Source organism: Phaenicophaeus curvirostris, chromosome 4 (genome assembly GCF_032191515.1).
Source record: "Phaenicophaeus curvirostris isolate KB17595 chromosome 4, BPBGC_Pcur_1.0, whole genome shotgun sequence".
Lineage (NCBI taxonomy): Eukaryota > Metazoa > Chordata > Aves > Cuculiformes > Cuculidae > Phaenicophaeus > Phaenicophaeus curvirostris.
The window spans coordinates 33,760,725-33,773,002 of record NC_091395.1 but is presented as its reverse complement, the minus strand read 5'-3'; the positions used below and the strand labels follow the sequence as shown (position 1 = coordinate 33,773,002).

General features: G+C 36.7%; 1 protein-coding gene across 1 annotated transcript; it reads left to right on the top strand.

Moving 5' to 3' along the window:
• The first annotated feature begins 2,047 nt into the window (after window positions 1–2,047).
• Window positions 2,048–10,396, top strand: ASIC5 (acid sensing ion channel subunit family member 5). The gene is given in 8 exon segments (XM_069856557.1): window positions 2,048–2,389; window positions 3,443–3,562; window positions 4,499–4,648; window positions 5,170–5,320; window positions 6,781–6,837; window positions 9,014–9,033; window positions 9,481–9,568; window positions 10,173–10,396. Coding segments are annotated over 8 exon segments (1,152 nt in total).
• Window positions 10,397–12,278: the final 1,882 nt, after the last annotated feature.

Genomic DNA, 12,278 nt, shown 5'->3' with positions numbered 1-12,278 from the left:
TAATTTATTGCCAGATGTTGAATGTTCTGAGTGTGCTAAGGACTTACAAAAAGAGCAAACGTGGTCTGAAATGAAAAACTTAAGGAACAATTATTAAATTGCACGTGACATACATTTCAAGGGAAGAGATGAAAACATTGGAGCAGAGTCTTCTCCTTTGTTGTGAATTCACTTAAGAGCTAATCAGTTTTGTGGAAGCCAACTTGATTTTAAAAAGAGATCTTTCATTGGTATTTAAATTATCCCTGAGTGACTACCTCTTTATCTGAATAATATAAAACAGTCGGGTTAAAGAACTTGCTTGAACATATCACATAAACCAAGGAAAATATGGCTCTGAGGGGCATGCCTTCCACAGTTCTACATAAGACTTAAATGAAGGAGAAAATACAATAATCAAGAATGGGAGGGCATTAGGTTTTGGGGTTTTTTTAGTCTTCATCTTCCTTCTCCTTCAGATGAACACTACAGATTTTTAAGGTTCAAATCATAGGTAATTATTGAAAACCTCAGTCGTGGTGTTCTTCTATGCATAAGTGTTTCTTCTACAGTGCTACTAACGGACAGTCATCAGTCATATTTAAGTTAAAAATAAATTTTAAAAAACACAAATAGAGAGGTTTGAATAGGAACCTCATAGAAATGTAGAAACCTTGGGCAAAGCAGACACTGTTTCCAGAGGAGCTCAGCCTTTGCAATTTCAGCTGATGTCACCTGGATTTGCAGGAGGGAAACAGCTGGTTTGTTTGGAATTCATGATTCTAAGCAGGAAATTCACTACAGTCTTTTATATGAAGATAGTGGCCAAGATCCAGAGGCAGCCACTTTAAAAATAATGTAGTAAATCCTACAGTCTGATTTTTAGAGCAAATATGTAACTCAGGAATGTATTTAGAAATACAGAAAGTTTACCCACATTTTTGCCTCAAGAATTCTAAGTTTTGTTATCTTCTACTTTCGGCAGGCAGAATTAGCCAGATGTGCAAGTCTCAAATAGCTGGAGTCATTCTGCCTCACTATGCGTATGCCCATTGCCCTGCATAAAGACATCTGGGGTTATACTACACAACATACACTGCAGATAGGAGTCCCTCTTGATTACAGTGCCCCGTGTACTGCATGCTACAAAAATCTCTCAGTTCTTGTAACTATAGCAGCAGCACATTGTAAGTAAATAGGCAGCTACTGAGCATGACAGTTGTCTGCCTGAGCAACAGTTGGCAGCCACATCCATCTGTTGTTCACGCTGCATTTATTCTCCTGTTCTTAGTAAATCTTGTTGCTGTTGGCAAGACAAAGAGGCACAGTTCTACCTTTGTCTTTATGGCTTCTTTTAACCAAAATTTAGTTGTGAAGGGTTGTTCCTATCAATCTTCTCTAAGTATTAAGATCTACTATCAAAGTGTATGGATATGCTCTTTTGAAATAGAATTACATTAAAAAAAGCAATTCTAAAGAATATGATGTTGCAATTTATTAGGTTTTATTCTGTTTCCAGATTTATAACTGTTCTGTGAACTTTCCTTCAGTGAAGGACATCTGGAAAGCCCATCCAGCATCAGCGTTCTTGAGATTTTCAAGTGGTTTCTAGGAGTAAGGATCAGCCTTGGTTTATACCACTGTGTCACCAGCCAGAGAGCTCATGAGAAGGTCTCTGTGCTGGGGTGTAGGGCCTTAGTGGAGCAGGTGCATGAGATTACTCCAAATGCACTTAGAAATCAATTTTCTAAATTATGAAGGACAGTTTTTTTGAAAGGAGCACCTCCTCCCAGCTAGTCTCCCACATATAACTGTAATTGTTGAGCTTTTCATCAGTTCTACAAACCTGGCTGATGGCTGGTCTTCTTGGGCTTTGTTTTTTTTATAAACAAACCCACACAATAGAAACGTTTTTAGTACAACCAACCAGAATAGTCCTGGGAAGGTGTCCATTTTCTGTTTTCAGGTATGGAAAATACCTTCCTAGAAATGGAGACCACATTGTCTATTCATGTTGTAGAGATCAAAGTGCAATGTAGTGGGCAAAAAAATCACTTCTAGTTTGCAAATGGACAGTAAATCATATCACAGATTTGGCAAGAGCAGCATTGAGACCAGTCCTATAACTCTGCAAAACTCCAAGCAATTCTTTCTCCTTCCCACTGACAGGTTTCAATCTCAAGCAGTAAGCAGCCTCAGAATCATTTTTTTAATTTGGAACACTGTGTCTGGAGGTCTTCAAAAATTAGTTGTGGAAGATAAATATTCTCAAGAGCTATATGATTTCCTTCTTGGGAACCAGAACTTCAGCGTCAAAGAGTTTACAGGAAAAAATGGGTTTTATCTGAACGGCAGCACATTGCTAGAATGTGATTTTTTTTTTTTTTTTGGAAAGCCTTGTTACCCACAGGTAAATATGTTTATTTTACTAAAAATGTAGCATGGAGGGAAAGGGAGTGTCCACCCAAAATGAGACACATAGCTTTGCCAGCTACTTTTCTGGTTTTCTGTTTACAGTCAGTCAATGGAGAAAAAAAGTCCTGCTCTACATCACCCTGAGGGGTCCAATTCTCCTACTGACTGCAAAGACAGCCTGGTGGACTCCCTGAGCTGTAAAATGGGATTTCAATCTAAATTGCTCTCTGCCTAGTGTCACTTCTGCATAGACGGCAGCCTTTGAAAGCTGTCATACTTCCAGGCTGTATCCAACATCCTTTTCCATAAATGGCCTCTAATGAAGGTCATTTTGAATAGAATTTTTTGCATGACACAATTGCATAGTTTCGTTCTTGAGGTCAGTAATATAGACAGCCAGGGTAACTATGTGCCAAGTCCACAGGGATTTTAAATAAGGAGGTGAAAATATCCCATCTTTGGGAATTCTGGATAGTGGCCAAAGAATATGATTATCCCTTTTTTATGTTGATTCTTCCATAAAGCAATTCCCAGTTTAAATAGAAAACGTGAAAAGTCAGGCCTATATTTTTTTTCAGATTAATCTAACCTTTAGATATGCTGTAGCTTCTAAAATTAGGCATCGGAAGTTTCTCTTAACTGAAAGACAGCAATGCTAGTAACTAAAGCTTAAGCAATGACCATCAGTAATATTAAATTATGAGGTAGCTTTGGGTAAAAAAAAAACAAGTATTTTACTTTTATAAGTAACACAACATATAGTTTTGAAACAACAGCAGGACCTCATTAAATAATCCTGAGCAGCTCATAGGTATTAATAGACAATGTGAAAATTCTCCTTTAAACTTCATTTTCTATAGAAAGGGATGAAATCCTTTTGAATATTTCCACCAATTACCACTTTTCTGATTGTAATATTCAGCACTGCCTTTTGGAGGAGGGTGGGGAATACCAGCCCTAGTAGTCCATCTCTTACATTGTAATGCACTAATGAAATTTCAAGTGATCTTTCCTTTAATTTATTTTTCCTTTTTTTCCTTTATTGAAGGATTTTGAACATGTTTTCACTGAATATGGAAACTGCTTCACTTTTAATAACAATGAACTCCCAGCAAGAAGAGTGAGTTTGGCTGGAAGAGGCTTACATTTGCTTTTTGATGTCAAACAGGTACATCTATCCTAACTATTATAAATAACAAACCATGTAATAAATTTTGGTTAGGTAGAGGTGATTTGGTTTGGTTTTTTGTTTGGATGGGTTTACCCAAATCTTCAGAATTTCATGAAGAAAATTCTGTATCAAGACTATTTGCGTGAAAGGGTATTTTAAAGGAAAAATCTAATACAGATTTTAAAATTCAGAATGCAAATGGTTCGGAAAATTACAAGTGAGCGTGTGTATGTATATGTACACAGTTCACCTACAATTGAAACAGATCATCAGAACAGTAGTTTAATATTATGCAATCAGTTCAGAACAACATTTTTTCATTTTAATATAAGGCCCAGTAGTGAAGGTCATATGGTGCCAATTTCTAAGTAGTACTGAATTTTAGTTGCAGCAGCAGCAGCTGTAAGTGCTCCGTGCCAGCTAAGATCTGGTCTTTACGTGATAGTAATCTCTGACCTTGTTAGAATTGTCAAAACTAAGGGAACGTCACCTTGTGATATCAGTGAAAAAAACCACAATCTAGAGTGATAAGCAACTTACAAGTTCACTTCTGTTCTCTAGGAATTGTGAGAGAGGAGTGACAGGTTCTGGAAAGAGTTATAGAAAGTTTGCTGAAATGTGATGGGTAGTTGCAAGTGAAAGGAAAAACTATCCACGGTATGAGTAAATGTCCAACAATACCTTCTTGCTTTTGAAACTGGGAGGTGACAGAAGGAATAAAAAACCCTGAAAGCTTATAGTAACTGGAAGCAAACTCACAGAGGTAATCAACAGAGGAAATTCGAGTTGTTTTGCTTTTATACTTTTCTGTAAATTGCCAAAAACGTGACTAGAGATGCAAGACAATTAAAAAGCAAAGTGCCATTTTAAATGTACATAAGGCTAAGGTAAGCAAAGCTAAAACGATCTTAAATAATTCTTTTTTTTTATTAGGAACAATTCCCTGATGAACCTGCTCTTGGTTATACTAATGCTGGTATAACTTTTGTTATCCATTCGCCCAAAGAGCTTCCACGCTCTGATGGTTTAGGTTTATTAACACCAGTTGGCATGCATGCACAGGTTTCAATCCGCCACCTGAAGGTAAGGACTTTGTCCATCACAGGGAAATACTGATCTTTACCTTCGTTATTTCAAACTATTTATTGCCCCAAAGTGACTCCTAGAAATAACATTTCCTCCAGACACAAACAAAATTAGAAGGAGGGGAGGATGTAATTGGTCTTCATAGCCTGTATTTACTACAGTCTTTCCTAACATCTTATAGTCTCACTGACCTATAATGATTCTATGACAGCGCAGCATTTTTCCATCAACACATTCTGCTACTGTTAAGGTTGCCTCAGATTCATAGTGGAATCCAAGTGGAGTGGAATACACTCATGTACCATGCTGTCTGATCAGGTCCTACTTTGGCTGTGAGAGAGAGAAAATGATTGTATAATCCCAAAAGCATGATCTGTAATTGCCTCCAATTCAACCACAATGTTACTGCTTATTTCTTTAACGGACCTCCTTCAGCACTTTAAAATGTGACAAAATAATATCTAAATTTAAAACAGCGATCAAAAAGATTTATATCTTCTGTTATTATTACCCTACAGTAAATTATCCAAGAATACCCATGAGGGGAGTGCAAGCCTGATATAAAGCTTCAGTACCAAGAGATTTATAGTACTAACAGATGCTTGCAGGAATGCAAAGCCCTGGTGTCCATACAGGACTGGTGTGGCTGTTTGCCATTCATCCTTCCAGGTATTTCTCAGGAATGTCATCATACCATATACTGATCACCTTGCTATGAGACCTTACCCGTTATTGAATGGTAAAGGCGATGGAACACGTGCCAGAGGGATACCGATAGCTGGAATTAATTAAAATTATATATATTTGCCTTTTTTTAATTCAGAGGAAACAAGATATTTAGTCACCTCTAGATCTAGCACCTGGGTCACTGGCTATTCTTAGGATACAGAAGAAAAAAATTGAAAGAAAATACCTCAGAGATGTGAGACAAGTGTGTAGGCCTCCTAAAAAGCTGGAATTAAATCTATAAGAAGTTGTAGATTTTCATGTGTACTGCAGAACACCTAATTTGCAGGTGTTTAGCAGCCACAGCAGAATTTATTACTTGAAGACAGAACTGGAGGTACCCTACATGAACCATGGAAAGATTCTGGCACAAGAAGAGGGGTCTGCAAAAGCCAAAAGGCTGCATGGAGCCACCTAATCAGCGCAAAATGCGGAGTACAGTGTATGCCGTAATATTCCCCTCAAGAATCCAAGAATCTTAATTGCTCTAGAAATGTAAAGCAGTAACACTGAGTCTTGACCAGTCTCTTTCCTCCCACCTTCTCAACATTAAAAGTAACAATAATAACTGTCATATCTCTGAAGCGAGCTGGAACCCAAATCTCTGCTCTCACAGCCCTTTTTTTTGGCAAATAGTGGACGTGAAAGCCACTGTCATGCCAGCACTTTCTGATTCAATGTATTTTTCCATCCCCAAACAAGGTAGAATGTTTTCTAAGGAACTAAGGCAGACCTATTAATGAATAATTTCTATCTGGATTGTTTGACAGCCTCTTGGGAAGGAGGTTGGCAATCTAATGGAAATTCTCATGGAAAGGGGTTTGAGAGCTTTATACTCAGGGTGAGAGGTTTATAGAACGAGAGTTATGTAAAGGAGGGTAATGCTTTCTTTAACTGTGTACTAAACTGCTAAGTAATAGTTTCATGAAAGGAAAAAAAATGGGGTGAAACTGAGACCATCCAAAATCGGAAAATTTTGGTATTTGCTCAGGGTGCCATCTTAACCCTCGAGTCTCCAAACAACTCTTGCATGAAGTTCAAAACTTTTGCTGAAACAAATAGTGTGTAATCATATATCCTATCTACCCTACTTTGGTTTTTTCATTTCCAGTCAGAAAACCAGAAATTCCTGGCTTTAGCAAGCTAACACAGAGTGAGCCACAAGCTTAAAGGTAGTACTGGCTGGCACACATAACAAAGATGCTTGCTCCAACAGCAGCCTCCTGCCTTGGCCTTTTGTCTCTTTTCAGTGTGTACCCCTTTTGGTACATATAGCACTGTGCTATAACGATAAACACGAAAGGATGAGCAGGCTTTGATGGTGTTACATTTCAGTTCGCTACAAACAGAGGTAAGGTCCAGATTGTTAATTAAGTTCCTAAAGTTTATTGTTTATTTTTAAGGAAATGGAACAGAATGTGATTTGCTGAAATTTTACTGTTGTGTTTATCCAGCAGTCTGTAAGTAATAATTTCATGTTTTATAAGCCAATTCCAAATAGCAAACAATATCTATGAATTAAAATAAAATATTGAAAGTAGTACAGAAATGGAGTACATCCCAGTTCATTTAATATTCTGAAAATAGAGACCAGAAAGAGCATTAAATAGGTGCCAATTTAAAAAAATTTAAGAATTCATTTTAGTAATCAGAAATGGTTTCAAACGGAAGAACATTCAATTGATCTGTTTTCAGTTATCAAGCCTCTGGCTTGCATTTTTGCATCTTCTTGTTATCATCCTCTAGTTCGAATGTCGTATTACTGTTTGTGACAGAAAAGGGAACAGCACAGTAATAACAGGTTTGCTACCTGATAGAAAATCAGAATGGTTTGGGTTGGAAGGGACCTTAAAGAGCATCTTTTCTGCAAAACTGAAGAAAAGCCCAAAATATATCAGGTAATCTGGCTTGCATGTCTAATTACAGAAATTATCAATTACTTCTAAATTTGCCAACCAAGTGCCAGCCACATGTAAATGTGACTTTTTAAAATATACTCTTTTATGATGTTGCCTATGAGATAAAATAATTTCTTAGATAAAATTGTTTAAGATTTATACACTTACTAACATATAAAATATTCTTAGATGTGACTAGGTATACTGTCTTAACAGTATTAACTACACGTTTTATGCAGGAAATGGTGTTAGGACTTATGTTATGCACAGAGCTGTGTCACTCAGTAGTAGTGCTGAGCTGATATAATCACCATACTTTTAAATTCATTTGTAGAAGAGATAGCATATATGATTATACTTTAAGGGAGCATACGTGCCTTACTGTTACAATATAGTAAATTCATGTCAGATTTCCTTGCAAACACAATTATTATATATCCAAAAAGAGAATGATTTCCACTTTTTTGCTAGAAAAATACAATCTTGTTCTCGCTGTCTTGTCAAAGAGCATTCAAGACTTTATAGACTGAATTGTTTCATACTCACCGACATAGATGTCAGCAGTAGAAATAAGTATTAACAAGTGCTGCATGAATTCATAGTATACACGACATCAAAATACGTTTATAAAGAATTGTAGAAAATTTGGCTAATGAAATATCCATAGTATTTCATTGTTTCAGCAACGTCAGTTTTCTCCATCTTGAAGCCATCAGTCTGCAAACACTTGCATATGTTTACACATGAAGAGGAACTATAGGAGTAGTAGTGTAGTAGTAGTAGTAGTAGTTCGGGTGTGCAGTGAGCACAGGCATTTTCAACTAAACCAGGTTGCTTAGAGCCCTGCCCAAGCTGACCTTGAATTCTTCTGGGGATGGGGTATCTACCTCCTCTCTGGGCAACCTGTTCCACTGTTTCACCACACTTACTGTAAAAAATTTCTTCCGTACATCTAGTCTGAATCTACCCTCTTTTAGTTTAAAACAATTACCCCTTGTCTTATCACTACAGGCCCCATTAAAAAGTCTTTCCCCAATGAAGATTATGAAAATCAAATCTGTTGTTATATGCAAAAGATATAAATCTTTCGAGGACATTTTATCTTTGTTGATTATTTTATCATCTGTAATCACGTGCCACACAGTAATTATTCAATTAAGCAAGTGAAAACACAGAACATTCCCGTCTTACCAAGCCTTAACCAATAGGAATCCTGCCCAGGTATTAATGAGTACATATTCTGAACCATAAAACAGAGATCCATTGATTTCTGAAGATGCAAGAAGGGAAAAGTTAAATATTTATTGGATAGTTCTGCCAGAAATTCCATGACAATGGCAGGAAGACTTATTAATAAAAGCCACTAGAATAAGATTATTTTTATTACTTAGTGCTACCTGAGTTTTAAAATAAACACCTAAAAAGGCAAAAGTGATTATTTGGTAGAGCAAATGCTATTTTCAGTGAATATTGTAAGTGAGCTCATTATCACTGTCAACCCAAAAATCTGTAGCTGTTCACACTTCTGAAGAATAGTCACGACTTTTATTTTAAAGGTCACAAGATTGTGCGTGCAATCAGGTTTTGTGTTTGTTTTGTTCCACAATTATATTCTATTTAGGAGTTATGCAGAATCTTACTACAGACACAATATCATAAAGATGAGGTCTTTACTCACATTGAATCATTCCACAGGTCTTTCTCCAACCGAGATCTACCTACTCTTCCTCTTTTGCAGCAGGCAAGACTATGATTAAGGTAAGCATAGAATTGAACTAAACATCCAAGTATAGGGCAAAGTCTCATCTGGATAAACATGCTCATTGAAATAATTAAATGCAGAGTTGCACATAATCAGGAATGGTAGACTACACTTCCACGCACTGTATCTGCTGTAGGTCAGGATCCTTGACGCTTCTACTCAAGCTTATCTCTGTGACTCTTGAAAAGTAGGAGTCTGTCTCACACTACAGATCTAGAATTACTTTTTCAATATAGCCTAAAGATATACTCCTCTGAAAAGCTCCTGCTACAACAGTTGCTATTAGGACACTTTTTCTTCAATCATCTAACTTATTTTGGTAACACTCATCTATTTGTTCTTTAAAAGATACCGTTACTCTCCCTGAATTCTGTCCATGCTGATAAATGTTGGTTAAAATGAAACCGTCTCAAGTAATACTGTACGCATTTGTCATTAAGCAGAACCTTGTGCATATTGACATTAAATATCAGGATCTCAGCTACAAAATAACAGAGCAGCAGAAGGCCTTGACTATATCAGAGTTGCTTGGTAAGTGAATCTTTCTTATATCTTTATTGCTGATTAATCATTAATCAGAAAAAAATTAAACAAAAAACCCCACACAAACAAACTTGGCTTTTTATCCTCTCTCCTCCTGAGTCATAGTCTACGTGGGCTTCTAAAGAAAAAGAAATACCTTTTATATTATGATGGTAACACTCAAGTCTGCCTCATGGTCATTTTTGATACTGTGTCCTGTCATTCCATTAAAGAACGTGGACAGCAGCTAAGATTTAAGTCTGACACAAAAGTTTATAGCTGTATCACACACAGGACTGTAAGAAGCATGAAGTTTATGGGATTTAGAGGGGAAAGGGAGAATATACAGAGAAGCAAGAGAACTATTAAAGAGGCATAGAAGTAGGAAATAGTTTAAGCAACTCTTTCACAAAGGGATGTGCTGTACTTAGAATCGTAAAAAACACATTAATCTTCTCTAGTAAACATTCTTAAGAATATCAATTCCGTTTTCTTGAAGTGATGGACTATGTATGTTGTATTTATTTAACACTTGAACCTGACTGGATTTTGTTTGCTTGCTAGACTAAACCAAATGCTTAGGATGATGTATGTTTATTTCCTTCTATTACAGCTGATGTAGGTGGCCAGCTTGGATTGTTTTGTGGTGCCAGTATGATTACAATCTTAGAACTGTTTAAGTATATTCTTACTAACTTCTGTTGGACATGCATCTTTCTTCTGTTGAAAGCTCCCAAAATGCCTCAATGGAACAATCCATCTGAGAACCAGCCAACACACAAGAAAAACAAGAAGGGAATACAAGAATATTCGTGGCTTGTAGAAGCACAGAATTAATTGTTTCTGCAACTTCCTTTCCTTCCTAAGGCACCAAAGGAGGCAGTAATATTTTGCTTTACTCCCTTCCCTGCACTCCTTATTCTTCCTGCTTCTTTTACTGCCTAGAATTACTTAACTGTGGTAAATAATGTTACAGAGTGAACACTGGAAAATCCTCACTTTCATTCTCATGTGAAGAAAAATGTATTCTTTACCTAAAATTTCATTTTAAAGAATTACTGAGTTTTTTAAAATAGCACAGCAAGGGATACAGACATATGATTCAACTTAGCATTTCTGACCCAGGTTTATTTCTGTATTTTGTGTAAGAAATTATATGTATGCCAAATTAACATGCACAAGTTTCTTAAGCACCAAAAATGTGGAGAATTGCTGAAAAAGCGGATTCCTTACTAACGATGAAGCCTTTGTTAGTAGGTTACAACTGTCAGATGTTCCAGCTTCACCTATCAGAATGAGGAATGTGCCTAATAACAGTAACTTCTACAGTGTAGTATCTGTCCCAAACACACAAAAAAATACCTCACGAGTCTGCCAACTACTAGAGGAAATTTTTGGGGACCTGAGTGGATGGCATGTGGGCAAACATAGACCAAGTTCAGCATTTACCAAAAGATCAAGTGCCAAAAGATCAAGTGAAATGAAGTACAAAACGTGCTAAAGAATCAGGAAAAAAAAAGGCCAGTTCTCAGAAAGGGAAAGTATTTGCATCTTTGCTCAGTTTGCTTAACAAGACTAGAATGACTTTTGCTAACTTCAGACAAGGACAGCTGAAATCACTGCTTGGTTACAGATTGTTCTAACATACATGTCAGAAGGAGCTCTGAAGAAAGCAGAAAGAACAGTGGTTTTGCCCAGCGTCAAGTGGCAGATTCCAATGGGTTTTTTTCAGCAATGGCTTCTGATGAGATTACATAAAACAATTGATTCTCCAGCAGAGCTAAATATAGTAAGTGTGCTGTGCAGCAGAGCAGAAGTGTGCTTTTGTGTACTGATGTATGACAACTGTCCTATTAAGGCAACAGAATTTTAAAAGGTTTAAAGAAAATATTTGGCCTTACTAGATAGGTAAAGATGACGTCCCTATAAAGGCAGCAAAAGCAAGGTATTTTGACAGCTTGACCAGATCATCTCTCAATTTAGCATTACTTTGCTGTTTATTTGTTAGCTTTTCCCTCTCACAAGTGCACATCCATGTTCCAAGCCTAGATACCAGCAAGATTTTCGCATGCTAATTGTTTGATTCTAAAATGATTCTAACAATGAAATCGGTGACATGATTAAAAACAAAAAAAAGTCTGTGTCTGATGCACACAAAGCAATGCAACATAGAATTTTGTAGCTATAAACACGAGCCTGAAAATGACATACTCCAATTGATCCAAAGTAGTAAGCGTTGCACAACAAATAAAATAAAAATGGGATACATTTTTAAATGCATTCTAAAGAAATGAGTAAACTTTATTTAACACTGTAAAGAATACCATGCTGTCACATACAGCATTTTCTGAAGAAGGCAGGCATTTGGGTTATGTGGATACCAGCCTGTGTTTGGATTTTATGTCCATAGGGTGTCGTTGCATTCATTGTACTAATTTTCACACCCTTGGGCAGTGGATAAGAGTATCAAAGTAGCACCTTGTACAAAGAATGCAGCTTTATAATCTGTCGGATAGAGAACCTACCACAATAGATTGTAACGGGTGAAAGCTGGAGATTGTTGAAGACTTGCATCACAACTTCTGACAAGTTTCTTTAGCTCATTTCTTTTCTTCTAAGATATTTCACAAGACTGCTTTGCAGTCTTTTGCCACTGTACATGGCAGACATCTGTAAAGACGTGCCATAAAGTAAGGATTTATTCAAGGAGAAACTGCAA